This window comes from Nothoprocta perdicaria, unplaced genomic scaffold (assembly GCF_003342845.1).
Source record: "Nothoprocta perdicaria isolate Ctin4 unplaced genomic scaffold, notPer1 scaffold_362, whole genome shotgun sequence".
Classification (NCBI taxonomy): Eukaryota; Metazoa; Chordata; class Aves; order Tinamiformes; family Tinamidae; genus Nothoprocta; species Nothoprocta perdicaria.
Window position 1 is genome coordinate 388,545 of NW_020455602.1, and position 27,659 is coordinate 416,203.

Genomic DNA, 27,659 nt, shown 5'->3' on the forward strand with positions numbered 1-27,659 from the left:
GCCCAGTCCTCCAGTCTGTCCAGGTCCCTCTGGATGGCAGCACAGCCCTCAGGGCTATCAGCTACTCCACCCAGTTTGGTATCATCGGCAAACCTGCTGAGGGAGCACTCCAGCCCTTCATCCAGGTCGTTAATGAATATCACGTAGAAGTACCTATAAAATATCACTCATCTCTGTTAAGAAAGAAACTGATTCATGTCCTGTTCCAGGTTCCACCCATCGGACTTCACAGGGATGTTTCGAAACTCCTTTCCCATTCAGGGATTTGAAGACCTTGTATTCCCGTAGGATTGGCTGATAAGACCAAACTAAACCTCACCTGAACACTAGGCATCCTTTGATTACGTTTGATAAACTATGTGTTTGAATTTCAAAATCTTATTGCAGGCAGGAGTCTAACATTTCTTTCCTGTAACAAAAAGCCAATATATTCTGGTCCAAGAATTAATACCTGGAATATCTGTTTAAAACCCCATGTTTTACAACTGGGAATCATCAAAGCTGAGATTAGTTAGTTACTTGTCTTTTAACGATTTAATGATTTTCTTGTCTTTTTCAAATTTCTTACTAGACATATTGTGCATATCCAATCAAACAGTAAAAGGAATGCAAATGCATGACACCCACATAATTACTTTTACAAGCTTGGTTGATAATACTGGTAGTACTAAAGAGGAACAGCAAATTAGCCAGATCTATTCACCATTAAAATACACTGATAACCATTCTTTACACTTCTTTAATCCTTTAAGAACAAAAAGTCTTATATAATTATTAATATTACTTATTAATTATTATAAATAATATAATAATTAATAATAAGCTAATAATAATAATAATAAAAGAATCATTATACTACAGGTTTCGGGAAGTTCCCCAGTGTTTTGAAAATCATTATTAATAGTGCAAAGGGCTAGAATCCTTCTACCTGACCAAATTTCTAATACTTGCAATTCTATCCTCTGTCTGGCATGATGAAAGTCTTCTACAAACAGAAAATCTTTTTAGTTAGCATAGTGTTGTCTACAAGGTTTTGGTTAATCACACAAAATACAAAACACATTTCTCAGGTTGATGTCTTCCAAGGCGATGTAGCATTTTTGCCTATATATATGTATATATGTATATATGTATATATGTATATATGTATATATGTATATATGTATATATGTATATATATGTGTATGTATATATACACACTAGAATATACATATACACACACCAGAAAAAAAATACAGGATGAAACAATACTGCATGTGCAGCCAACTTATTTTATCCTTATTTTTTGTCCGTGTTTTAAACTTCATTTACATCAAAAGAATCTGAGGGCAAAAGCCATGTGAGGGAAGATCACACATTGTCCGTGTTCCTTTGTAACGAAATACACTGTGCAACACCATGAACAATGCAATTCCCAAAGCTAAGCATTATTCTGGAAGATATTCATGTTTAAATGCTAAAGGAAAAGTACATAGAGAGAAACAAGAGTAGCACTTTTCAACATTAAAAGCAGGTCCCCACYTTCTAACTTAGGAAAAGGATGGTCATCTGTTTTGTCTTTTTTCTTGCTTTGCTGTCTGTGAAGATATACTGAAAGTGTCCTGCTATAAAATGGTGCTCTAATGAAGATTGTTCTTTGAGACTAGCTGGTATTGCCAGTTTTATGCACGGAGTAGTTTAGGCCAAGCCTTAGAAATCAAGAACATATGTTTTTTTAAACTGGTGATTAAAAATGGCCAGTTGCAACTTTGTGCAGATTACACAGACTTGATCCTACTTTATCACAAGCACTTCTGTCAGCTCCTAAATGCTCTGGGGCAGCCACATTCTGATGGCTGCCCTCAGTTTTAACAACGGTACTGCAGCGATCGAGAGGGCACGAGTGTAGAGAAGAAAAGCACGGAGTAATTATTGAACCGGTTGCGAATCGTGCCCCAACTCCTCTCTCTCTCCCCCTTGCCCTCTGTGTGTGCGTGCACATATACACATTCACACACAGGTCAATACACAGCATGCCCAGCAAGCACGCTATGCTTCGTGCAGGGCGAAAGGGCTTTCATGGGCAAACAGGGAGTTAATTATTGCTCAGCAGTAAACGCGTGCTTCTGAATGCAGGTAAAAGACAGAGGGGGCACTTACCAAATCTACTGGGCATAACTCAGAACAGAAGCCATCAAGTAAGCACCATCACTTCTGCAAGAACACACTCAAGCCAAGAAAGATGGATTTGTGAAATGGCTCCTTTTACAAGTTTTAAACAGATGTATTGCATTAAAAAACACACAATGAGGCAAAAACCGCAGGTGGCAGAGAAACTCAGAAGCTTTCTTTCGGCTAACAACCCACTCAACTTATGCAGACATTCTATTTGATGGCAGCATATGTACGAATGTACTGTGAATGTGCGGGTATACGTGCTACTTCAAGACAGTAAGAAGGAAGAATTGCAACATTTGAAACTGAAGACAGATCATCATACTGATTGAAGCCTATATACATTCAAGTTTTCTAAATACATTCTTTCTTAGGAGAAAAACAAGAGTCCTTGATCAGAGTGGACTGTTTCAGGGAAAGAAAGAAAATAATTTTGCAAATATTGCAAAAAACAGCTTAAATGATTTAAAGAGTTTATTCAATACCACAGGCTTTTGATCTGAAAGGTTGTTTAGTTTAAGGAAGAAAAGAGGGAAGGTTAAGTCAACTTCCTTTCTTTAAAAACTGCATCGAAAACATTTCACTCAATTTTGGGTTGTCTCAAACAAGCCTTTTTTGCTTTCTCATTTTTTGCCTGAGAGAAATCACTACAGCTCCACATGCAATTTTGTTCCTGTTCTACATCATACTCACATTTTCTGTATCCCATTTTGACTTTAACACCAAGAGAATCCTTGGTTTGCCCAGGCTTATATGACATGCTAAATACAGAGGTGTTGCTGTGACTAACTACCCTCATAAGAAGTCACTCTAACAACAGATTTAATGAGGCAGTCTTTCTGCAGAAAATTAAAACAGTAATATCATCAGTGTCCACAATATCTCCATATAACACCCTTGTGGGGGCTGAGAATATAGATTATGAAAAAAGTGAGCCTCTTATCAATTAATTGGATGCATATATGCATACAACAGCTATAATATTTCATGAGTGAATTCACTTTTTCTTCTTTCATATAATTCCAGAACTCAACACCCTTAAGAAGAAAACAGTAGGGCAATTCTTATTCAGTTACTAGCAAATAAGATTATTTTCAGATAAAGAAATGAAATGAACCAGTTATAAATCTATTAAGACATTAAGTCACATTTTTGCCTAGGGAGCTTCCAACACCCACGCAAAAATCAAGGCATTTGAGTTCATTGGATCACATCGCTCATTGGCAAGCAGTTAAACAAGCTCTGCTCTTCCACACATAAAAGGGTGACCTTTGTCAGAAGGACAAAGTGAAGTTTCCCTCATTCTTTAACAGGGCTTACCATTGGACTCGATGATCTTAAAGGTCTTTTCTAACCCTTATGATTCTATGATTATTTCCATCCTTCGTTATTTACAATTAAGGCACAGAATAGAGTTTCAGAGTCTAAATACAGAAACAATCCAGTTACTGCTTTGTAACTTTTGGTTCCTGTATTTACTTTTCATTGGAAATGTGAGGGTTTCTTAATACATTTTTGAAGCTTTTTATATAAACTGAGAGATAGTTTGGCAGTACAGCTTGCGATGGTCATTTTAATCTTTTAAGACTATCTTTTTAATCTTCAAGACTATCTTTTTCACATCCTAACACCTTCCTTATGGTAAACTTTGGATGCAGATTCAGCAGAATCAAAATTTCACACCGGTCTTCACTGCAGCACCTATAAACTAAATTGTTCTCAGAAAAATTTAAGATCAAGGGAGAGCTATTTAGAAGGCAAAGATGGACAGTAGGAAAGAAGCTCCAGCAAAGCAGGACTCCAGGAGCCTTGCTGAAGTTGAGGCACAATTCAGACAATTAATGAGAAGATAGGATTTGCTAGAAGCTCTAACTGAGGTTGCTATGCTTGCTTATGTTTATGGCAGCTCCTGCAGCTGCAACCTTCATTCTACCAGGAATTTTTAATACTAACCTCAGGCAAGAAAAGGATGCATTTATACACTGCAGCTGCACGCAGGTGAACTTTGTCAGGTAAGGTACAACCAAACACATATCTACCATGCAGAGCAACACGCTCTGGTCATGAGCACACACTCATTTTCACGTGCCAGTCACGTTTTGTGATGTCTATGGCAAACACAAGACATTAAACACCAGCTGACGTTGCTGGTGGAGCTGATGGAAACTAATTCTGCTGCCCCTTTTTTCCAGTGATAGGGTCAGAGAACAAGTTAGAAATATATAATCACGTCAGTTACTTCCATCAGTAAACTAACAAAGATGAATGTGATATTTGCTGTATGCCATATATGGGAGGCCAATGAAAGACCTTCCTGATCAAGAAATACCAGTGAAATTCACCTTTCTCAAGGAGAGGGATAGACTGTTTTTAGGGAAGAGGCTTCAAAAAAATTCCAACAGAACAGAGAAGGAAAAAAAAAAGTATTAATGCTGGTTATTTTAAGACTCCCCCTTTTCCCTCACCCATTTGCTGGGTGGAGGGCAGCTACTTCCTTCCTGTACTTCAAAGAAGGACAAAATGTGTTTGAAAATGTGTCTGATAGGAAAAAATTTTTGCATGACTCAGTGGGTGTAGTTAAGTTTTAAAAGGTTTCAACTAGCTTTACTCCTTACTTAGGCAAGCATTGCCTATGATATTATCCGAAAGAGGGAAGGCAAAAGGGGTATCATAAGAAGGCAGCTCTAGGTGTAGTAGATGAAACTTGATTGAAAACACGTAAGAAAGAACACAGGATGGTGGACAGCCAACACAGGGACCAGTGGTGTCAATTTTTCTATCCAAAAGGTTAGATGGTCCTACATACCTGATACCACATGCTACCTTTTGGAAGGCAAGTTGGATGTCTGGGAGGCAAAGATGCTGCCCTGAAAGCTGAGCAGAATTCCTTAAGTGACTGTAATAGGGTAGTAAATCAAAAATTGGTCAAAAATTGATTTTATTGATGGAAAATGGTTTTATTTTAGAGTGTGTTCATGTGGGAAAGGTTCTCAGAAAAAAAAAAAAAAAAGCTAAGCTTCAGATTCACCTGCAATATCTAAGCACATAACATTACCTAAACACAGAAACAGTGCTATAAAATTATCAATTAAGGTAGCTGAAGCAGAGACTAGTGATCATGATTGAACCCAGTTTTATCATGACAGTCTTCTCTCCCACTGAACCTGCAATTGTGTCAGAAGACTCTTCTTACTTTTACTGTAAGTTGAGCGTGCTCCGTACTAGTATCCCTTCTTTGTTTAGTCATCTCAAAATACTGCAGATTTACACTTAGGCTTGGGCAAGATCTTTCAAAGACTGGTAGCTACAGTTAGTTTAGTTTAACAATGAGGTGAGTTCTCATAACTGAATTATCAATTCTTTTCTCTGAGCTCTCAATGTTGTTTTCCAGTTATTGGCAAGCTGTTCTTAACTAGGAAAAAAAGTAACTCACACCAATTTAAAATATGGTGGGGGAATTAAAACAATAATAAAATAAATCATATTTTCAGGAATCATCTTAGTAACGAATATAAAGCTACATTCTGATAACAAGAAGTGATAGTCTTTCGTTGAAAGGAAGCTGAAAATGATTGAGGAAAAACTCCACTTCTTAATACGGCATGTGTATAGGAATGAAAGTGATTTATTTACTACACACAAAGATTTTTATTAAAAGGCTGGTAATGGAACAGTTTATTTTAATGCATCGACTTGATAAAAGGTTAGAATTACAGAAATCGTGTATAATGAGGAATAAGTCACATGTATGGATTATTTAAAAAAAGGATTTGATGAGTAGAAGCAAACATCTCATTCTAGTTACATTGTAAAGTGCCTTGTGTAGTCATATTCTATTGTTGGAATGACCGCTTGTACAAATTTTAAGAAAATAAGGAGATACCTGAGTTTCTAGTTAAGGAAAAGAGACAATAACTAGAAATTTCATTAAAAAATAATTAACAAAAAAAAACTCACACCACCCATCATATCCAAATGGCCTGTTCACCAATATTTCCTACTGACAGTAAATTAAAACTTAGTTTAGAGACTTGAGAATTAAGACAACAGAATTATGGTAATGATATCTGATGCTTGCCCAAACTCTTGAAACTTACTGTTTTAAGTTAACTGCAGCTGAATTTCCCTGCTTTATGCAAGGACTTCCAGTACACTTCAATACTTACACCTCCACTGTGCACAAGGAATATTTTGCACTGATGAACAAAACGTAGTATTTTGCCAAGGCAAATTTGCAGCTCGCTAGGCTAATTGCTCCAGCTACCTTTCTGGAGCTGCAGGGCAAGCCAGGCTCCTCAAGCTGTTTCAGAGGCTCAGAAAAAGCAACAAGCTGCTATTCTGAACCATCCTTTGGTTCCTTTGAATCATCCTTTGAATCATCCCTGTTGATGAGGGAAAATAGAGTGATTAGCTTTACTGAGCTGAGCAGTCTGCCTTTGTGAGGGAGACCTTCCCAGTCCTGCTTTCTGCAAGTCACTTTGGAAAACTCACTTGGCCTGAAGCTGCAGTAATAAAATGCCCACTTGAAACTACAGCAGACAGCCAACTCAAAAAATAATTCGGTTATATCAGTAAGGGATAGATGCAAAGCCTACCATTTTGGCCTATCAGTCTTATAGACTCAGCAAACTCATACTGGATAATATTGAGCTTAAGAATTGCCTGTAAGCAAACTGAGATTTAACAGCTGAAAAAAAAAAAAAAAAAAAAAGGTCGAGATCTTGTAAATAAACTATTTCTAACTACTGAAAAATGGATTATAAGAACTACTGAGAAAATTTACTTTTCAATTCAGCCTCATTTGCTTACAACATAATTTGAGCAAGTCTGAACTTGCAGAGTGAACAAGAATCTTCCTGATTCAAGTGCTCAGCAACTCCCCATCCAACCCCCATTCAGCTTTCTAGGAGCAAAAGCTGCTAGATCACTATGAATAGACCTGCTTGCTCCTACCTTGGGGGTTACTTCAGTCAGAAAGCACTGCAGCAATTATTACAATTTAAGAAGAGTCACCTCACTAAAAGAAAACTCTAATTGCAAGGCATTGCTGATTGCGTTTTAGTCATTTTCAATGCTTTTCTGTTACCTGAATGTTTCATGAATAAGCTCTTTCAAACACTGCCCATTTGCAGATTACAAAATAACAAGACCTCCACTCCTTTCAGAAGCTGTGTATCAGATTTCAATCTATTATAGTAGAAATAGTGTCTTAAACCTCAATACTTTCCCCTATGGCTCCTGCTGCCTCTTTTCACCTTCCAGACAACTGATTAGCTGAGTCTTTTGCAGAAAGGTGTTCATCCCACCACTATGGTAAGTACTGCCCCAGCTGACTACTTTCATAGCACTGCATTCTGGTTTAGGAAACCCGAGGCACAGATTTGCACCTTAAATTGCAGCAAATAAAATACCGTGCAGTCAACAAAAAGGATACATGTGAACTCCAAGTTCTCCTCCACCTTCTGCAACAGTCTCAATTATTTTCTTCATCACTTCTGCATGTCTGAAAAAMAAAAACAAAAACAAAAAAAAACAGGAATAGTTAAGGTATTTAAAAGAAAAGCAACAACTTCATCTCTATAAGATCAGGTTTTGTGCTAATTAAATAGTTTGGGGTGATTAACTTTAACAGCAGCAAGAAGAGACTTTACTTTTTACTAAGTTCACTAGGAAAATAGCCCCCCAAATAACTGATAATTATTACTAAGCAATGAATGCCACATGTTATCTGTCAGACGGTTGCCTCTGCAAGGAAACAGAAAGATGCTCTATTCTACAATCTAGACAGACTACTACAGTGAGAGAAAGAACATTTTGCTTGTCACTAGTATAATTTGTTAAATTCCTTTGAAAAAGCCTCCAGCTAAATCTCCTGAAGCTAATTCCTTCTCATCAGCATCAGGCCAGCAGAACTTCCCAGCTGATCCCTGAAGAGGATGCCTGGGAACTGTTGCAACTCTGCTAATTTCTCTAATTACTCTCCTCTCCACACTCCTAAATCTGCAGAATTTAAGAAACAGCGAACACTTCTGTTGTTCATATTGAGTTTCCTAGGAAAGTTACAGCTAAACTAACCCTGTATGGACTCAGTACTGCTTTTCTGGACCTGATTCATGATACGGAAACCTTCTGGTGCCACAGTTATAACTTCTATGAATTTAATAGTCCAGAAGTAATCGTTTTGCTTTCAGGGTAGCTCTTATACCCTTATACGAGTCATGAGATGAAAAGCACATCAAGTCAGAGGAGAGAACCACTGTATGGCCAAGTTGTTTAAAACAAATAAACAACAACAACAACCACAAAAAAATATCTCCAAGGTATGTAATTGTTCTTTACCTTTTATCTACAACTTTTCTAATTAAATTCCTGATTCTGTATGCAATCTTGACTCAGTAAGGTCAAGCAGAGCTATGGACTCACACTAACGCACCACTGCGAATTGTTTGACAATATTCGTTCAAAATACTAATCTTGAAATAACCAAAGTGCTTACTAGGAGCAAGGAAGACTGTTGAACATGTAATTCAGTGAACGTGCTTTGATACTTTTGATGCAAACCTAAATAGATGACTAATAACTGGCATTTAAAAATTTACGCCCTAAGCTCATCATGCTGACTAGGAACAGAAGGAAGGAAGCTGTTGCGAAGTCTCCAGAAACCCACTGCAAACAGGAACATGCAAGTCTGGAGAAACACCAAAGCTCAGCATTTCTCGTTTGCTGCACTGTTCTTCCTCACAAACCAGGTTTCACAGCTGATTCCAATTCCACCAGCTCCTCACGATGTCTCTGCTAGGGACACTCATCATATCAAGTGCCAGAGGCAGCTGCCTTGACACAGAATCCTGGCCACTACCAAAATCTAAGCTTTGACCTCTTCTGAAGTGATGGGATACCTTTTTGTACTGCCTGCCAGGCAGGTCATCCTGTGACCATTAGAAGTCTTGTATTTTTGTATTGTAGTATTTGTAGTTTTGTATTTGTAGTTTTGTATTGCCTGACAGGCAGGTCATCCTGTGACCATTAGAAGTCTTTCACAGAACCTTGGTTCAGTACAGTAAGTCTTACCAACACCTCAATGACATTCATTTTTGCCATCTTTCAAAGGACAGATTTCTAACCTGCACCAGCCACCATGACAGTCATTTCTGCAGTCGTCCAGTTCCATATTAGAAGCTTCTGAAGTGTTTTATAACCTCTCAAAAGTTTGTTTCCCGTTTTCAGTTTCCTTCTCTAAGAAAATTTTGATGAATTAACATGAAGCACACATATTCCCTCTCCCCCCCAAAAATTCAAAGAAATAAATTACATTTCTCCCAACGTTATCTTAAGGAGTGAGCTATCCAGAAACAGATTACTTCTGATTAAGACTTCACTCATGATTGAAAGAAAGAAAAGAACAATCCTATCATAGCCCCAGGTCGTCTTTACTCAAGATAACTGCAAATATTACATGCTCACCAAAGCTTGATTCAGAACTTGCTGAGCTATCAAATCAATCAGGTATTTGAAACATTTACTAAATCTACTGCACTTTCTGGTGTATCAACTGACTATTGAGGTAAAGTAATACAAGGAGCTATTGATGCTTTAAGCCAGCCAGATACTGCTGTTCCTACTGAAAGGAAGCCCATCTTTTGAAAGATTAAATGTCCCGTTATGCACACATTGAGGGTGTTCCCGTTCTACTTGGATAGTGACCCAAGCCTTCAGTCAAAGGATTTTTTTTTCAGTCAGAAGAAATGTCAAAACTTCACACTGGAATTCAGCACAGCTGTCAAAATAACACTATCTGTGTTTCAGCTGGAGGAAAAATACATATTTTCAGAAAGTAAATGTCAAAAATAAGAGCCCTCCTGCCATACAAAACAAAAGAAAAACAAGTGACTGCTGCCACCTCCCTGCTGCCATCTCAGTTCACAGAGAAAAAGAAAAGACTTCCACGGGGCTTTCAGCGCAGTGGACTGCTATTAAGGCTGTACAACAAAAAGCAGGATTCAACACTTCTTAGTGCAGGGCACTTAAGTGAAATTTTAGTTATACATTTGGGACAGTGTCTATAACTGTTCAAACGAGACAGGTGTGTAGAAAAAAAGGTCAGTCATCTTTAAGTGAAGCTTTCTGAATCTGCAAGGATCTTCAGTTAACCTTAAGATGTATGATTTGGTGGTCCGTGCAGTTGTTTCAACCCACCTCCTTGCAGGCACTCAGAGTACATACACAGGAAGGAAAGAACTAAGACCCTAAAAGCCTATTGCCAACTATTCCAAGAGAGATGAAAATAAACTCTTGGAATTAACATAAGGAACTTGTGCAGATGTGTTTAGTGGTTAACCAGATGGATATTTCATTTGTAGCCCCCTAAAAGCTTTCATTAATTCGGTTTGCAGCCGATTAATGTAGGAAGTTGAGTAAGTTCCTCCCACTATCATAAGAAATAAAGATAAAAATGCTGACAAGAAATACGACTTCCACCAGGGCTGCCAAATGAAGAACTGCAAGTGACTACTCAAAATACAAGCAATCTCAAGAAGGTGAGMGTAAAATTCCTCCATTTCAAAGCCCGTCATTGACACAGGCTATGAGGACATACGACACAGCCAGCCAAGTGAGTTTAGCATCATCTAAATATCCCGTATTACACAATCACTGTAACGTGCAGCAAAGCAACAGCAGCAGAGCTAGCTACACATTGCAATTACAGACCTTCACAGTTGGAAACTTGACCAAATTAAGGAATGGAATAGCTCGGTTTAGGGAAGAAAAGAACATATTTAATGCTTCAAGATTCAAGGAGTGTGAGACAATTCATTTAATCAAGGATTTTACAACACTGGCACCCAACTACCAACCAGAGCTGTCATACCCACTTGTCTTGGAAATTTGCATCTATGAATAGTAATTTCTTCCCAACAAATTCATTAGTAGGGCTTCCATGAGCTCTAAATCAAGCCACAGCTTCACACTTTTCTTCCTCCTCTGCTCTGATTAATCATCTTCCAGTCAGTCTCTTTCGCTTCCCCTCATCACACTCAGCTCACCTGTTACTCCCTCAGAAACACCAATCACATTAAGAGATTCATTTATTTTTGTGAAACAGAAAAAAATTTTTGTGAACAACAGAAAAATAAGATAAAGGTCACTAGCAGGGCAGCATATTAAAACTGACGCATTCATAAAATACAAGAACGTAGTCATTGCATCAAACCAGGAACCTGTCTATACTTGCTTCTTGTCCGTCAAGAACAAGGAGGCCGCCAGAGGAAGCATCTAGCAGCACTTACGTCAAGCATTTCAGCAGTAGGTTGCCTAAGGACTTTCTAGTCAGAAACAGTAACTTCATTCTTAAATACCTTGATAGATTGTTCCCCTCATTGGGCTCATAGTGCCTTCTGAATCACAAAGTCACAGACCAGTTGGGAAGGTTAGAAAGGGCCTCCGGAGACCACCTAGTCCAACCCCTCAGCTCAAGCAGGGTCACCTAAGTTTTCCACATTCGAATAAAGCTTCCCAGATTTCAGTTCATGCCTTTTGCAACTCACCCTTTCACTGGCTGCTGCTGAATAGTCTGACCCCAACTTCTTTACACCCTCCTTTCACATATTTAGATGCATTGGTAAGATCTCCCCCTAAGTAATCTCTTCTCCAGACTGAACAGTCTGAGTTTTCTCAGCCTTTCTACATACGAGAGGTACTCCACTCCCTTAATCATCTTCACAGTCCTTTATTGGACTTGCTCCAGTAGTTCCAACTCTGTCGTGTGCTGGGAAACGCAGAGTGGACAGTGCTCGAGGCTGAGTAGAGGGGTAGGATCACCTCCCTCCGTTTGTTGGCAACGCTCTTCCCAATGTGGCCCAGGATCCCAATGGCCTCGTCGGCCACGAGGGTGCATTGCTGGCTCATGGTCAACTTGTCCATTGGGACACCCAGGTCCCTCTCTGCAGAGCTGCCCTCCAGCAGGTCAGCTCCCAGCCTGTACTGGTGCCTGGGGTTATTCCTCCCCAGGGGCAGGACCCTGCACTTGTCCTTGTTGAACCTCATGAGGTTCCTCCCTGCCCAACTCTCCAGCCTGGCCAGGAACCTCTGAAAGGCAGCACAGCTCTCTAACCTATCAGCCACGCTTCCCAGTTTTGCATCAGCAAACTTGCTGAGGGTGCTTCTGTCCCTTCATCCAGGTCACTGAGAAATAAATCAAACAAGCCTAGACTCAGCATGACCCCCGAGCGACACTGTCTGCCAGTGACAGCCTCCAAGCAGACTGCGCTACTGAGCACAACCCTCCAAGCAATTCAGCCAGTTCTCAAGCCACTTCACTGTCTGCTTATCTGACCCCTACTTTATTAACTTGCCTAGGAGGATGTTACAGAAAACAATGTCAAAACCCTACTGAGATAAATTAAAATTTAATTAAGTGTTGTGCACAGAGTTCACTCTTTTTATTTGCTTTGAACATGGCAGCTGTAAGTTGCATTCAATGGCATTGGTTTTGCTATTGGGAAAGACTGAACACCTGTTAGTTTCTCACCCACCTTTGCTGGCAGGATAGAGGGGACCGCCACGTGGCTTCCAAGCTGAAGGGTACGAGGTTATTTAGTTGTAGCTTACTCGAAAACAACCTCATGCCTTTCAGTTACCCTGATCACCCTTTCTTCTCTCTACCTTTTTCCATTTTCAGCCTTCTTTTATCTCAAAGAAGATATACTGGATGACCAGTACCATACTGCAGTATTCAGCATGCAGATGGCTCAAATTTTGAACATTTTCCATACATGAAAGACTACTCAGAGATTTTTTTTTTTTTTAGATAACAGGAACAAAAGCATAAACTCACACCCCCAAGACGTTCCTATTATCACAGCACTGAAGTTGCACTGTTTAAGATGTTAGTTCTGTATCACTAGGGCAGGCTTATACCTACGAGGAAAGGCACCTTCAAAGATCTACAAAAAAAAAAAAGTCTGTGTAGTTAGACTAAACTACAGTCTCTATACCTTCATGAGAAGTGTGGAAAATACAACATAAGAGATCCTTGAAAACATGACTGTTTTGCCCTTATATTGAACAAGTATTTCAGTATAGCTGCATTGACTTCTATTTACCACCATAAAATTACAAGGACTTTGGGGTGAGGAGAGAGGATCAGAAGTCAGTTTTTACAAAACAAGAAACATTTATTTCCTTCATACTCCCAAAGAATACATTATGCTTTTTCCTCTAAAAAGCCACAAACAGCGATAGTATGGGAAAACACTCTTACAGAGAGTTTTGGTAGTCTGCCATCTTCTGGAGCCCATGAGAAAGCAGCAAAGCAAGCAGAGCACAAGCAGAGCTCTAATTGTCTAATAAGCTTCCAGGAGCAGGCACTGCAACCACTTCAGGGAACTACTGCACTCTGTATTCCATCCTCCCCCAAGAGCCAACAGAGCACCCCAAGAGTCCAATGTGGAAAATTATACCAAAAAAACTGAATCCAGTCCTTAACAAGCCCAGAAAAACAACCTGTGTACAYGTGACGAATCAGACCAGAAACTAAAACTTACCTGCATGGATGAACGGAACACATGGGAGGAGGAGGAAGATGAGGGTGGTTTTCAATTGTCACTGTTTTCTTGACGTGATCTTGACTAATATCTTCATACATGTGGTCTACTGTTAGAGGCTGCCGTTGCTAGAAGGAGAAAAGGAATGCAAGAACAGAAGTGTTACTAACAGGATCTTTTACTCCTTCTCAGCAATTCCAACACCACTAACACATGAAATTCCATAAGCCACAATTATCTAACACCCATAGTTTCTAAGGGACACTAGAAGAAAGGACAGCCTCAAAAGTAATAGTGCATAGACAAAGCAGCAATGGAATCCAAGAGACCAGATTTTACTTTCTTTCAAGTTGTGCTAAACTACCTAGTAAAATTTTCAGATTATTTTTTTCCTACTACTCATGAGTTCTGTAATTCCTGGCTGCAACCCTGATCACATACTGACTTTCTCACTATTTATTCCCTTTAACTTGAACTGTGTGAACTGTGTAACAAAAGAATAGCTGAAGCGCTGAGTCTTATCTCAAAACAAGCAAACAAACAAAAAATATAAGTATACCTCATCATATCCAAATAACCAGAGTCTTGGAGTTTGATAGTATTTGTCATAAGTGATGTAGAGATCGTAAGTCCTAGTCTGTAGAATAGCATCTTCCCCTCCAACATCAACTTTAGCTTTGTTGGCTTCTACAATCTGTCTTGTGTCAAGTGTCGCCTGGTTATCAAGATAAAAAGGATGACATTAGTAAACAAGATAACATACCTAACAGTAGTGGCTTATCCTCTTCTACCATTCTAAACAGGTTTCTAAGGCTGCAAAAACTGAACTTAAYCTTAGGTAAACATTAATAAATGTATTTTTCTTTGAAATAAAAWTTTCCTCACACTCCTTTTTTAAATAAGGCATGCAATTATACCACCATATCCTCCTCCCCACTTTCTCAGTAACTTTCAAGTGTAGGCAATTCCAATTAAGAAGGTGGAGGTCTCAGTTTATTCAGCTTATACACCAGGAGAGTGCTCCAAATTAGGGATGCCCTCTCCTGTCCCTTCTGACAGTCTGAAGCATTAGTGTAATCTACTGAACCCATAAGTCAGTCAGTCACCACACTGGGGCTTTTAAGAACAGCCACTGCACTTGGTATCTCCCGTTAACTGTATGGAAGCAAAGCGGAAATGGTCAGCGGAGAATGCAAAAAATCAGCAATGAAAATCTGTGATGACTTTGATAACAGCTAAGATTGTTGTTGTAGATATGCAAAAGCAATCTACAAAAATCCAGGCTCAGTCCCATGCATAGCAACAGATGAGATATAGAACTGTTCACTCACATCATCTGTCTCCAAGAGCCCACTTTCTTCATATTCTGAAAAGAAGACCCATAAAATTCTGTGTTCAGCTTGTGGCTAGCTGTCATTTCTCATTCAGAAACAATTCCTTAAAAAAAAGATCTACATGTATCTAAAGACATTTTATTGGTGCAAATTTCCCCAACCCCAAACCAGACAATACACTTTTCTTAATGCAAGTTTTGCCCAGACTAAATGCACAATGAGCAAGCCTTAAAGAAAAGGTTTTTAACAGACAAATTTCAGTTTAAATCTAGCTAAAAAGCAGGAATGAATCTGTATTAAATCCCTGATTTTAGCTTATGTGGATCTGTTTTCTACTCTTTTCCAGTCATTAGAATTCATGCAGCATTATTCACAAGTTAGAAATCATACCTCACTAAGTTCATATAAAAGAAGGCAAGAGCAAGTGTCTCTTGTGACTTTTAGCAGGAATCCCATAAAAAGGAATAGTAGTATTTTCTTAAAGCATGCTGCCTTAGTTACAGGCCTGCAAAAGTACATCCCATCCAAGCTAACAGAAAATACCTTCCATGTCTGCAGCTTCCCCTTCATCATCATCATCATCATCATCATCCTCACAGGATGTTGAACGTTCTGGTATTTTTATATTATCCTTTTGAAGTTAAATTGGAAACACCATTTTAAAGATGACTATGTTTAAGACATATCCATAAAGCTTAACAGCACCAGCAGATTTATAGAGTAATTAAAAGTTCAGACAAGATAAGCTATTAAAAAAAAACTCACAAAACAGCTTGATGAGGACTATACTGAACACACAGACATTTATAATTTTCAAACTTGGTTTAAAAATACTACACTAAAATCCATTAAGTTATCCTTTGATTTTAGAAAGAATAAATATGAAATTAAACAGCCCATAATTTAAAAGATAACAAGCAGCCTACCTATCTCAAATCATACAATCATTTAGTAAGAATTTCCACCAAAGAATATAATTTTAGCATCATATGAACCTGTTTAATCAGGTTCTGTATTTGCATTTATAGCTATAATTGAGCGTGAAGTTTAAGATTTGGTGTGATACAACCTACAGCCAATTGAGCAAATATTTTGTAACTGTTATTGAAACACGTAAGAGTGCCAAGAGACATCATTAGTTCAAGCTATCATTTCTTTAATTGTAAACATTTAGTGGCCAGGTTCCTTGATGGAAAAAAAAAAAACAGTAAGAAACTAAGTTGTGAAGCCCATTGGTATATAGCACAAATAGAAAAACAAAGGTTTGTCATCCTGGATTGGACTTGTGGTCCAAAAGGTGATGTTAAACAACAAAATGGTTTTCTACATACATCAGAAGTCAAACCCACTTTGCAGCACGCATGAACAGTTAAGCATTATTGTACACTGTGGAAGTGCTGTGCTTTGTTGAAACAGATGATCTTGAATGGTGTGCAGAACGTATTAACCTTTCACAAACAACACTGAACTGCTGCAGGTAAAACTTCTATTGCCTTTGGGTCCTGTTATAAAGCAAGAGAAAGTTTACAAATACCTTACTGTCTAGTGTGATCTCCTTGATTGCTTCTGTTGCACCCACTATACCTGTTAATGGAGCAAGAAGACTATTATAAGTTTGTATTAAATATATTTGTTTCTTTGTTATAGAATACTACCATAAGAGCCCCAGAGGTCTCAGAGACATCATATATATATATATATACATAATCTTTCCAGTTACACCTTCCAACAGTTTTAGAAAAGGAAAAGCACAAGCAGACAGTACATGCGACAGCACAGATCACAAAACATATTTTAAATAGGTTTTGTTAACAGAATGCTGAAAAGCAATGTGATTTTTTATCTTACAGAATTTATGTAAATAGTAACTTTGGAATATTGGAGTATTCCCAGTGCTCTAGTCACAGTAATGAAGCTAGTTTCCTAAGTGAGGCACACGTGTGTGAATATCTTTGAAGTTGTTGAACATGCTCATGACAGTGCTGTTTGGCAAAGCACGAAATGGTTGAGGTTGGGAGGGACCTCTGGGATGATCTAGTCCATCCCCTGCTCAAGCAGCATCACCTTCAGCATGTTGCCTAGGATGCTTTCCAGACAGCTTTTCCTTATTTCCAAGGATGTAGACTCTACAATCTCTCTGACCAATTTGTTCCCATGTTCTCCTATCTTTTCAACAAATGAGTTTTCCCATATGTTCACAAGGATCTTGCCATGTTTCAATTGGTGTCCATTGCCTTTTGTATATCCCAGGCCCTAGGGACACACGAAGAGAGCCAGAGAGAGGAAGGCTTGCCCTGGATAGAGGAAGAGTGGGTCAGAGAGCATCTGAGGAGCCTCGACACCCACAAATCCATGGGCCCTGATGGGATGCACCCCAGAGTGTTGCGGGAACTGGCAGATGTCCTAGCCGAGCCGCTCGCCATCATCTTTGGAAGGTCCTGGAGAACGGGGGAGGTGCCGGAGGACTGGAAGGAAGCCAACGTAAGTCTGGTCTTCAAAAAAGGCAAGAAGGAGGACCCGAGTAACTACAGGCCGGTGAGCCTCACCTCCATCCCCGGGAAAGTGATGGAGCAGCACATCCTGGCTGCTCTCTCCAGACACATGGAGCAGAAGAAGGTGCTCAGGAGTAGCCAGCATGGATTCACCAAGGGGAAATCCTGCTTGACTAACCTGATCACCTTCTACGAAGGAATATCTAGCTGGGTAGATGAGGGCAGAGCGGTGGATGTCATCTATCTGGATTTGAGCAAGGCTTTTGACACTGTCCCTCACAGCATCCTCCTGGGCAAGCTCCAAAGGTGTGGGATAGATGTGTGGACGGGGAGGTGGATTAGGAATTGGCTCGATGGCAGGGTGCAGAGAGTGGTTGTCAATGGTGCAGAGTCCAGCTGGAGGCCTGTACTTAGTGGTGTCCCCCAGGGGTCGGTCCTCGGTCCGGTCCTGTTCAACTTATTCATTAATGACCTGGATGAAGGGCTGGAGTGCTCCCTCAGCAAGTTTGCTGATGATACCAAACTGGGTGGAGTAGCTGATAGCCCTGAGGGCTGTGCTGCCATCCAGAGGGACCTGGACAGACTGGAGGACTGGGCGGCGAGAAACCTCATGAGGTTCAACAGGGGCAAGTGCAGGGTCCTGCACTTGGGGAGGAATAACCCTGGACACCAGTACAGATTAGGGGTGGACCTGCTGGAGAGCAGTCCCGCAGAGAGGGACCTGGGTGTCATGGTGGACGACAAGTTGACCATGAGGCAGCAGTGTGCCCTGGTGGCCAAGAAGGCCAACGGGATCCTGGGGTGCATTAAGAAAAGCATCTCCAGCAGGTCGAGGGAAGTGATCATCCCCCTCTACTCAGCCCTGGTGAGGCCACATCTGGAGTACTGTGTCCAGTTCTGGGCTCCCCAGTACGAGAGGGATGTGGATCTGCTGGAGAGAGTCCAGCGCAGGGCTACCAGGATGATCAGGGGCCTGGAAAAAATCTGCCATATGAGCAAAGGCTGAGGGAGCTGGGCCTGTTCAGCCTGGAGAAGAGGAGGCTGAGGGGGGACCTGATCAGCGTGTATAAATACCTCAAGGGAGGCAGGCAGGAGGAGGGGGGCGGCCTCTTTTCAGTGGTGGACAGTGATAGGACTAGAGGAAATGGCTTCAAACTGAAGCATCGGAAGTTCCACAGGAACTTAAGGAAGCATTTCTTCACTGTGAGGGTAACAAAGCACTGGCACAGGTTGCCCAGAGAGGTTGTGGAGTCTCCTTCTTTGGAGATCTTCCAAACCTGCTTGGACGCAGCCCTGTGCCACGTGCTCTAGGTGACCCTGCGTGAGCAGGGGGGTTGGACTCGATGACCTCTGAGGTCCCTTCCAACCTTAGGCATTCTATGATTCTATGATAATAAACTTGTAAATAAAGAACAACCTATTTCAGACTTATACAGGCAATGAGCTAAACACCTGAAGAGCCATACACAAACATGATAGCCGACAGTGTAATATAACTCCTCCACATACACAGACATCTATATGTGAGAAAGATTTTACATCCAAAGCTTAAGTGAGAAAATGTTTTACCTTAACAAAAATCAGAGTCTGAGACAAGACTTTGAATACCTGTATTGTGGAAAGTGTCCACCCAGCCCCCATCACCATCATCTTCTTCTATAATTGCTTCTTGCTCATCTGAATACTCCATCTGTTTACATCTTTTGTAGCACGGCACTGCAAAAGAAGTTCAAAACAAAAAATGACTGTAGCCATTTCTAAACAAAACAGATGGAAGTAAAAATTTATCCTATAAAGTGTTCTGAAATATCATGGTCTTTTATATCCTTATTTAAGTAATACTTGCCTATATTAGCAGCAAGAATTCAATGATCTGATTTGTCGTTCGAATTCTACTATTTTCTATATCAGCTATTTATGCAACAAATTAGATATGTTTAATAAATGTGCTTATCATCTCTAAGTCTGGCAGAGGGTAAAATTAATGTGTTATTTAGAGTAACTTCAGTAATACACATCACAGTGGTATTCAGGTATAGATTTAAACAGTTTTCAAAAAAAATAGTCAAAGAATGAAGATCTGATTTCAGTAAAACAGACATTTTCCATGAGTTTAAACAAGCCAAAAATGCTCCTTTTCTACTAGTCTGGGAAAAACAATCACTGTGCAAACCACAGAATTTGTCAAAAACTTGCAGACCTTTTGCAAAAGAATAAGAGGGTGAGACTCAAGGTGAAAAGTCAACCTCCAGTCTATCACACTTCCAAAATAGAATGTGATCTCCCCACGGCCCAACACTTTTAATCAGGTGATGTAACAGCAGAGATGGCATGGGCTGGAAACACAAATATTGGATAATTTTCTTTTGAAATGCCACCTAGAAGGATCAGAGCAGAGTAGGACCGTGGAAAGAAGAGAAAAGAGAAACTGTGAATTGATCACTTGGCCAGGCAGCCATTGCAACCATTTTAACGTTTGTCCTATTGACCTCTGCACGCGACAGGGCACTGCCGGGCTCCAAAAGCCAGCAAACGAAATTGATCTACGAGAAAACCAATCCTCTGAAGTTAACCTCTTCAGGCTGTTCTTAGTACTGCAGGTACATCTAATGGTGTTCTTGGACGCATTTTGCTGTAAAATTTTTTGAGGGGAAAAAAGAAAAAAAAAAGAAAAAAAAATTCCCATAATCGTGTCTTAGCTTTCTTCTTGTACTATTAAAAGGATAGTCACTACAAGTATTATATATATCTTTGAACCTAATTAAAATTTTATTTAAAATGACATTGATATCACTATTATTGAACACAACAGTGATATAATAATTTCATATCTTAAGCAGAATTGGAAGTACCAACATTGCAAAGAAAGGCATTTTGGAAACTCTTCAACAATCCAGGTGTTCCAAGAGAAGAGCGAAATCAAGTGCCCTTTTTTCTTGTTACAGTGTGAACACAAGTTGAAGGACTGGACAAGGAGGAGGGAGACAAGACTTATGACGTTTAAGCTTAATTTCTGCCTCAGCAAGGCAARCTGTATTACTAGTATAAACCCTCACTAACAACTGGTCTAAGAAAAAGACTTTAGATGTGCAGGCAGGAGCTTAAACATTTTTTAATATTACAAAGCTAAAACATCTGAAGTGCAAGATACCTGCTTCCCCTGTCAAAACAATCAGTAGATTTGATAGCACAAGCAACCACGTTATCAAGTCCAAGAAAAATTTTATGTAAACTTCAGCCTTACCATTTTTAGTTACCAAAAACTGTTTGTCTGTTGGCAGATAAGCCTTGACTTTTAGTTCTTCTCCTGAAGCCCTGCAAAACGAAGTGCACCATAAAAGGTTGAGAACTTGATATGTAAACAAAAAACTTTAAAATAGAAGGATTCTTAACAGGGATATCCTATGTACTCCTCTTGACCTATTCCCAGAATTTGCTCTTTTCTACATAAAGGCTTTAATATACAGGTAAGGTGTTCACAAGGTCGATCACCTCTAATCTATGAAGTTTTACAATTAAAATACTCTGCTTTTATACGAATAGGTTGACAGAACATAGCCTTGTCTATAGGAAACTTACCACAACAGGCAATAATATGCCAAGCATTTGTGGAAAGGAACTTTAGAAAAAGCAGGTGATAGATCTCTAGAGATATAAAACCTTGCTCTTGTCAGTAAAGCTTAAGTTTTCTTTGTCAAGCTCACGTTACTCAAGCAATGAATTCACCTTCAGTGATTTCTGGTTTGGAAAGAAAAAAGTCCATTAACACTCTAAATAGCTGGATCCAATCTGCTGGCACACAGGTCTGATTCAGTACCATGTTTTCTCTGGAGGAGACTGCAAAAAGGCAAGAAATGATGATCTGAGGGTAACTCCTTCAACCTTGTATAGCACAGTACCTTGGCAAAGCTAGGAACCTTAATAAGGTGGACTGTGCAGGCCCTGCTCCTTTAGGCACTACCTGATTAGATTTTATAATGAAAGATTCCAATAAAACATTAAAAAAATACTTTATCTGCACCCTTGCTGCACATGAGAAGGGTAAGGGATTTCCAAGGGCAAGTATGGCACAAAGTGATATGATAGGGACCTATCTGATTGACTTTGATTACACATGATTATTTAAAATATACCACTTACAAGTAGTTCTTAGCAGCTCCAGGTGGATGTGCTCTTTTGTTTGCTGAATTAACAATGCTAAGACAAGCACAAGGAGACCCACTGCTACTACGTCTGCTAGTGCAGCTTAGGCATGTAAAGTGTTCACAGAACATAGCAGCTCATATACAGCCTTGGAAAAACAGAAACAACCAAATATYCCAACTACTAATAGCAAGAGCAATAAGACCAGCCTGACTTAATGTTTATATGGCTTCACTGTAATAAACAGTAGAAATTCTACTACAAGAGTCAGCAAGTTATTCTGAAATGAGACAAACCTGCTTTTGCATCCAGGGGAAACCACAGCAAAGCACAGGCACGGATGAAACCTTTACAGCTCTTCTGATTTTACTTACCATTGCCACGTAGGACAGTGGTGAACTAAGTGATCTCCAGCTGCAACGAACTGTTAAGGGCAGAAAGAAAAGACTGCTGTTAGATACAGTATAGCAGAACAKAATCTCAAACTTTAGCAGTACCAGTATTTCAGTTGTACACTCCTTTGATAAATTAACTATGTAAAAAAAAAAAAGTAACTGTTTACATCTGTTTAACACTATTTTCACTTCATTTTTCATCCTTGAGAAATCAGTCTAATCTTTGTGGGTTTATCTTAAGGAAATATTCAGTAAACTTCACAATAGTAAATTCACACAAAAATTCAAAGGCTCTAGTGTTACTTATCAGTCTCTTAATAAGCAAAAAAAAAGAAAAAAAAAGCTTATTAGACAACTGTTTACTTTGTCATGAGGAAAACTGTTTCATTTGCCAATCTTCAAAGTTTAAAAACCCTGAAGAGAGGTTAATGCAAGAAGGATAACAGATGTATTTAAGCTTTTCCTCAAACTAATGAGTATTTCTATATTTTCTTGAAGTTTCAGCTTAGGGGTAAAAAACAAAACAAAATCAAACACACCCAAATACACGTTCAGATCTCCTTCAGTGGTCATAACAATTTTGCAACAAGACAAACAAAAAAAAGTGGAAACTGCACCAATTGTTTGAACTACAAGAGGGGAATAAATAGCATACATTTTAAAGAATAACCATAGCTATGATAGTTTTTCACTGATTTTAATTAGATAGGGAAACTGAAGTGCTGAGTTCATTGAAAACTCATGTGGAACTTATTTTAACAATACAGATTAAACCTCTTCACGCTACTTGTTCTTAGTATTCAAGGTATTTACTGAAATTGTATTACTATCGGAGAGCGGTATTAGAAGAATCATGCTGGACTCAGGCATACTAASATATTCTACTCAGTGAAGTCTATTTTTTCTGCATAAATCGGAAGAAGGCTAATCTGTGTTTAAGAAAATTTTTTTTTCTGTCTTTTTGCATCAGATAGCTTTGAAAGTGAGATTCATACCAACTACTACTGCTGTTGTTTTTGTTTTAAAATGGCACGTTTCCTAGCATTTTAAAATGCCAAAATCTGGAGTCTGATGCAGTCCGAGCTGCATGGAGCAAACTAGTCTTTAAAAACACCTGCACCAGGTGCTTGATTCCCCAGGGGCCCTGCACAGAGGCACGCATTTCAGAATTTAGTTTAGGGTATCACAAATCTACTGGCCACCTCAGTAAAGGTGCAGTCCTCCTGAGGAGGTGCCCTCTAATGCTGCATTCAGCCTTTGGGCAATGCTTTGTCAGAGAGCTGCCTTATYACTGGGTGTCAAAGATGAGTTTTACCTTTTACCTGTCTCTCTCTCTCTTGGCCATAAGCTCCTGCAGTCTGTCCAAAACGTCCCTTAGGAGCCTAAATGTTTTGCTGAATGCCCACCCTGGATGATGGGGTCTTGGGTAAAACCTTGGGAAATCTCAGATTCTCCCTATATCTTCAAGCTGCAATACAGTTTCTGCAAGGTCTAGCTGTCAGAACGGCAGCTTCTAGCTCAACTGTCAAAGATTCCCTCAGTAATCACAGTTGACACCCGCTATAGATTTTTTTTTTTTTTCCTTCATGATTTAGTCATGAGAAAGGAGAAAGGTCTGGTAATGCCAGGTCAACTCCCCAGTTGACTGAGTGGCTGGACAGTGACACCAAAGGTTTGCTGMAAAGAGATGCCAGCCATTTTCTTGCTGTGTTCTCCAAAGCAGGTGGATTGAAACCACAGTTTTAATGGACAGTGGATAAAAGACAGTAGATAAAACSACAACATGCCTTCTATATGGAGTAACAGATTTGATCTCTGCAAAAGTGGTTCCTCTTATCCACTTTCCAGGGAAAGCCTCTGGCAAAAGAGAAATCTTCACTTGAAAGAAGAGAGTAATTTCTCCCACAAGTGTGTGCACGTGTGCACACACACCCTAATTTTAAAAAGCCATTAGTCTTTGAAGAACACTGGTGCTACAGAACTTTACATAATAAAAAGATATATTATCAAGTAATTAGAAGAGTGTTTGTGGCACTGTGATCTTYGGAGGTCTAACAAGTAAGTTTCTAAACAAACCAAATACAAGTTTTATTTGCACTTTCTTCTGTTTGGATGGCCTAAGCTACTCAGTTTCACTTTCTACTTCCCAAGCACTAAAGCTACGGTCCTCAACTGGTACTTCGAAACTGTCAAGAAAACGTTTTTTTTTTTCTCATTTTCTCTCTGCTTTTAGAAAGAATGATTTTAAGAATTGCCTGCCTGTTAAGCATACATGACACTAAAACAAACACTGTTCTGAGGTATTAACTAATGAGGACTCAAATAAAAAAAATCGTTAAAATTAAGTGCACAGATATATCTCAGCCTTCTTTTTATATATCTCAGATAAATTAAAAAAAATTATGCTGAACATGATTAACTAGTCATATTTAGCCTTATTGCTACTGGATTTTTTTTTCATCTTTTGTTTTGCTTTTTGTCTCATCTTTCTTCTATTAATCTTAATATCACATTGTATTTACAGATGCCTAAGAAAGTATTTTCTAAACAGCAGCACTTTAATATGAGAATGGGAAAGCCAAATAGCACTTTAGGTCAGTTTATTATTTTAATTCTAGAAAAAATCCAGTTGTTTTTCCTTCATAGCAAGCTCCTTTACAAACTACTTTGTTTGGCAGCAATTCAAAATACAACCAGCCTAAAGCAGCTTGACAATTGAAAAAAAAATCATTACATGCTTGTTAGGGACAAGCATACATAATGATTCTGCCACAGACTGGGAAAGAATAAAAAGGGAGGTAAGTGAGGACTGTTTCTGAGATGTGAAAGATACAAGTTCTTATACAGACTGTTTATGGGAACTGCTTTTGAAATAAAACACATTTCTGCATTTCTGTTCTAGTCCTTAACAACCGTGACAAACAGCTGTTGATCCAGCATGAGCTTCCTTTACCTGTATTTCAGGCACAGTAAGGTGTGGGGGGAGGAGTGGGAGGAAGAGAGGGGAAGTGAAAATTACTGCTTTAAGAAGCAATAATTAGTTGACAAAGGCACGAACTGCTTGAAAAGAACATGRCTGTTTGGAATAAAAGTATCCATTACTTTCATGTTTTCTAAATATATTTCTAAGATTCCAATTACTTACTTCTTCGGGTGTAATTACTCCAGTTTCTTTAAACTTGGACTCCTATAATAAAGAAAGTTTAGAATTATTAAGCTCTGCTGATAGAAAGTGCCCCGCTTTACTTGTGAAGAAATATATCTGTTCTTTGTTGTAAGAGGTAGGGAATCATGAAGAAACTCTAGAAAAGGAGACCCCTTGCACTCAGTATTGCATTTGCCAGTAAGAGACATGAAATTAGTCGAAAGCAGTCATTTTCAGCCATAGGGGACTGTTCTAAACTGTGAGCAGCAGTACAATGTATCACTGTCATGCTCTGAGGTTAAAGTTAAAAAGTCACAAAATGAATGACTAAACTGCATTCATGGTAGCTGTTTAGAAAGTGACTAGCTTCTCTGTTCCTGTTTCTGTTCCTTCATTACACGGAAACAGTTTTGATTTTCCTCATATCGTCCTGCTTTTCGTGGAGGATAAAATAGTTGACAAGCAGCAAAATGACTTAGTTCTTATATGAAAATATGAAACATTTATCATTAAGACATCTAAAAAGTTTACGGCCAATATTTCTGTACTGTCAAATTTTGAGTGAATTTATTAAGAYTTGTGGAGTCTTTTGTTTTTCTCCTTCAGAAAAGTCTCAAGCACTAAAAAGGCCTTTTCCCCCTCACATGAGAAGTACCAAAGAATAGCTTTTGGACAAGAACAGTATTTCCACGGCATAGGAAACTTCTCAAGATTTTGCCCCACCTGTTACTTACAGTTCTCCATTGCTAGCCATCAATAATACTGTATCACTTTCTGCTCTGAAGAGCTCACTATTTTCTCATCAAGGCTAAAAGCAGTGGCTGAAAAGAACCTTGCTTTTGGCTACAGCTTCAGCTTATTCAATCATTAGTAAAAGCATAAAATAAAACCACTCATTGCTAAGCACAGTTATTCTTCATGGTCGACCCATTTCTCTTGAGCAGGCAATTAAGAAAGAGATAAGCCAAATAACTGTCATACAAACATTTTAGCATCACCATATGATACTCAACAAAAATCATTAAAAAGGTAAAAAAAAAATCCTTAATTTAACAAYTTAGACTGTTATTAAAACTGAGAATCCTTGTTAATGCATTATGCCACCTCATTGATGACAACTAACCAGTTAGCCTCAAGACTAACTATATACCCTAGACAGCATGCACAAATACTGGTTTTTAAGATTACATGGGACAAAAAGTCTTTACTGTTAGGGAACCTTTTCCTACACATTCTGCACTGTTACCCTAGTACGATGCATAGCTCTAGTTTGTATATGAAGTTACAAGCTGGACTTGTTTCTTCAGTGCCCTTTTAAAGGAAACAGATATATGGAACATTATCACTCTCTATGCAGGCAAGATTCCCTCCACCTCCCTGAGGTCTATATTCTGTTTAGGGGCTGCCACAGAGGAGTGGGCATTACAATTGCTGCACTCTATCACCAGCATAAAGCACCAAATCTGTAACTGCAACTACACCCTTTCCCTGGACAGCTTCCCTTGAGCCCTTATGCACTATATTAGCAGGCAACTTTGGATGGGTCCATATCCTATCCAGGCCAAGATGAATTCATAATTCCATGCCACTGTTTTCTATCCAAAGTCTTCACTTGTAGAGCATGGGGCATATATATGTTACGCCACAAACATATAGGCTGTTGTCTTTAACAATTATTGTAGAAATTTCTCCTCCCCTCCAAACAAATACAACAAAACCAGGAAGAATCAGCAGTGAAAGCAGTACTGAATTTGCAAAAAGTGGAACACAATGCATGGTCTAACAGCTGAAAAAACAAAACAAAAGCAAACAAAAATACCACTTACAGTTTGTTACTACCAATGTAAACAGCAATAGGAAACACGTAGGCTGTACAAACTACTTTTACGAGCACGGTTGCAGCTTACTATGAAGAACGAATCAACTTATTTCTACAGTCATCGACTATACACAGGCTCACGCTAGCACGGAACGGCCGATGCAGAAGTTACAGCACATAACTTTATGGCTGTTTACATAACGGAAGCGCTACTAGCTTTTTCTGTCAGCCCAAGGAGCCGCCCCCTTGCCCCAACGCCCTGAGAGGGGGCTGCGGGCTGCCAGCAGCTCCCTGACATCCCGCTCGCGCACCTCTGGCTTCCCAGCCCGGCGGCGCCGCCAGCTGCGGCTCGGCGCTCTCCAGCGGAGGAGCCGGAGACTGCCGGGCAGCAAGGCCGGCACCGCGGCCCTGCGCCGCCCACGCCACACACGCCGGGAGCCGCCGGCGGGCGGGTGACAGCGGCGCCCCCGCCGCGCAGCCTCCCCCACTAGCCCCTCCAACGGTCCTAACGGCCCCGACGGCACCTTGAGCACGGGCGTGAGGTACTCGGCCACCTCCAGGGCTTTCCCCTTCACCGTGTTGATGACGTTCTGCATCGCGGCGCCGCTGCTGTCGCCGCTGCCGCCGCCGCCGC

The 27,659-nt window shown here is 39.7% G+C and overlaps 1 protein-coding gene across 1 annotated transcript; it reads right to left on the reverse strand.

Annotated features, from left to right (window-relative positions):
- Positions 1 to 5,761: 5,761 nt before the first annotated feature.
- ATG3 (autophagy related 3) lies at positions 5,762 to 27,646 on the reverse strand. The gene is made up of 12 exons (XM_026044432.1): positions 27,550 to 27,646; positions 25,207 to 25,248; positions 22,041 to 22,090; positions 20,768 to 20,838; positions 19,132 to 19,239; positions 16,566 to 16,615; positions 15,575 to 15,662; positions 15,029 to 15,063; positions 14,257 to 14,412; positions 13,698 to 13,825; positions 7,589 to 7,657; positions 5,762 to 6,037 (listed from the first exon to the last, which is right to left on the reverse strand). The coding sequence occupies exons 1-12, from the start codon at positions 27,619 to 27,621 to the stop codon at positions 5,956 to 5,958; spliced, it is 951 nt and encodes a 316-aa protein (XP_025900217.1). The 5' UTR covers positions 27,622 to 27,646; the 3' UTR covers positions 5,762 to 5,955.
- Positions 27,647 to 27,659: the final 13 nt, after the last annotated feature.